Source organism: Scaptodrosophila lebanonensis, unplaced genomic scaffold, assembly GCF_003285725.1.
Source record: "Scaptodrosophila lebanonensis strain 11010-0011.00,11010-0021.00 unplaced genomic scaffold, SlebRS2 tig00000001-arrow-pilon, whole genome shotgun sequence".
Taxonomy (NCBI): domain Eukaryota; kingdom Metazoa; phylum Arthropoda; class Insecta; order Diptera; family Drosophilidae; genus Scaptodrosophila; species Scaptodrosophila lebanonensis.
In genome coordinates, this window is record NW_022060529.1 from 20,510,407 (window position 1) to 20,512,224 (window position 1,818).

Consider the following 1,818-nt stretch of genomic DNA (forward strand, 5'->3'; position numbering starts at 1 on the left):
TCACCCGATCAATTGTAAAAGCATTAAGCAGTAAAACTAAACGAAAAGCAAAGCGCAAAGAAGAGCGAACCGATCACTCTTTGCTAAGCCGAGCGAACGTTTGCATTAAAGCAGCTTTCGTTTGCTCGCTCGCCAGAGCAAGATAGCAAAAGCAAATGTGAGACGCAAAATAGTTAGTTCTCTGGGGACTTGCCGAGCGAGTGGACGTTGATTACACTTGCTTGTTGCCTATTACTTTACCTTTCTGCTGGTATCGGAAGAATTGCATTTCATTTCGTCATCATGAGCGAGGGAGCACTGCCGTTTCGTTTTACAGACGAGAAGACGTTGAAGTTTGTTGAAGAATATCGGAGGGCCGAATGTCTATGGAATCGGACACGGGCGCGCAAAGAAGAGCGCGAACAGGCATATGATCGGTTGAGAAGGGCAATGGATAACGAAAGAACGGTTGGGGAAGAACCATTGACATTAAAGGGAGTTAAAGTGAAAATAAAGAATTTGCGCACATACTATCATCAGGAGTTAAAGAGAATGAAGTCTGATCTAGGCTACACACCTAGGAGTATTTGCTTTAAACCATTACACTCGTTCTTGGCTAAATATTTACACCAAAGCAAGTTTAAGACGGTTGGGGATTCAGCTGGAGATGTAAGATATCCAAATTTGCATAATTCCAACATTTAATTTACCAATATTACTCATATATCATATGCAGGTTTCCGAAGATGATGCTACGCATATACCTTTGTCAACCATAAAGCGTTGTAAAATAAAGCTTACCAGATTAAAAACAATAAAGTTGCTACCTTTGAAGGATGAAGGAGATTGTATAGAGGTAGTGGAGCCCCAAGTTGAGAAAATAAAAAGCGAACCATCGGCGGAGCAACAGCTTTTGGTCAAGGTTGGCTCTTCTCCTCACGCCGAGGCCCCACCACTTAGGCTGTTGACACCGCCAACATCCGCACCGCTTCCCCTGCCTCCTCCTCTAAACTATCGCGCTGAGCAATTACCTCACATTACTGAAATTACTACGCTACATCAGCCTCTCAAGAATATAAATAATTCATCTACCATCGAACGCAATCCGATGCAACCACTTCAAAACGAGGATGAATTCCACTTTTTTGGACTAAGCGTTGCGGCCCAGCTACGGAGCATGCCACTTTCCAATGCCATGCTGATGCAGGCCAATATTCAGAATTTATTATCTACAGAGCGGCGCAAGATTAACGGGAATATCGGAACATAAAGGAAATAATATTTATAAAGTATATCTATACTTTCCATGTGATACACCTGTTATGGGTCAGCTTTTTATTGCCTTTGAGAAACATTTGTTTGCGTTTAAACAGAATTCATACTCAAACCATGGGACCATGGGACCCACAAACTATAGCATCAAGATCAAGCCGAAAGTTTGGCTGGTACAGGATATTTCACTGGCGGGCTTGCTCGCCTGTAGCGTTCTCTCTTATTCTTACTTGTAAATGAATCAAATTTAAAATTAACAAATCTAATACCTATGGACAGTATTATTGCTATAATTTTATAAAAAAGTTATATTAACTCTAAAAATACTCTTAGCCGACGTTAGCATGTCACTACTTTTAATATTTTTGCGTCATACGAAAAATTTCGAAATAAATTCTACAAAGCATAAATATGTACATATGTGTATAAAGATAGAAAAATGTCCATATCTACCTACAAATATACATTACATATAGTATTTAAAATATCTAGAAATGAGCTTTAAATGTTATATCACAAAATTAAAATTTCTATATAATAAGATCTGTTTGTTTTTTATGCGAAAAA

The 1,818-nt window shown here is 38.8% G+C and overlaps 1 protein-coding gene across 1 annotated transcript; it reads left to right on the forward strand.

Annotated features, from left to right (window-relative positions):
• The first annotated feature begins 233 nt into the window (after positions 1-233).
• On the forward strand, positions 234-1,589 carry LOC115619953. Its single transcript, XM_030512982.1, has 2 exons — positions 234-648; positions 716-1,589. The coding sequence occupies exons 1-2, from the start codon at positions 283-285 to the stop codon at positions 1,247-1,249; spliced, it is 900 nt and encodes a 299-aa protein (XP_030368842.1). The 5' UTR covers positions 234-282; the 3' UTR covers positions 1,250-1,589.
• Positions 1,590-1,818: the final 229 nt, after the last annotated feature.

Coding starts and splice junctions, on each gene's coding strand:
- LOC115619953 (XM_030512982.1), top strand. CDS start 283: ATGAGCGAGGGAGCACTGCCGTTTCGTTTTACAGACGAGAAGACGTTG. Junction 649..715: donor TTGGGGATTCAGCTGGAGAT/GTAAGATATCCA, acceptor TATCATATGCAG/GTTTCCGAAGATGATGCTAC.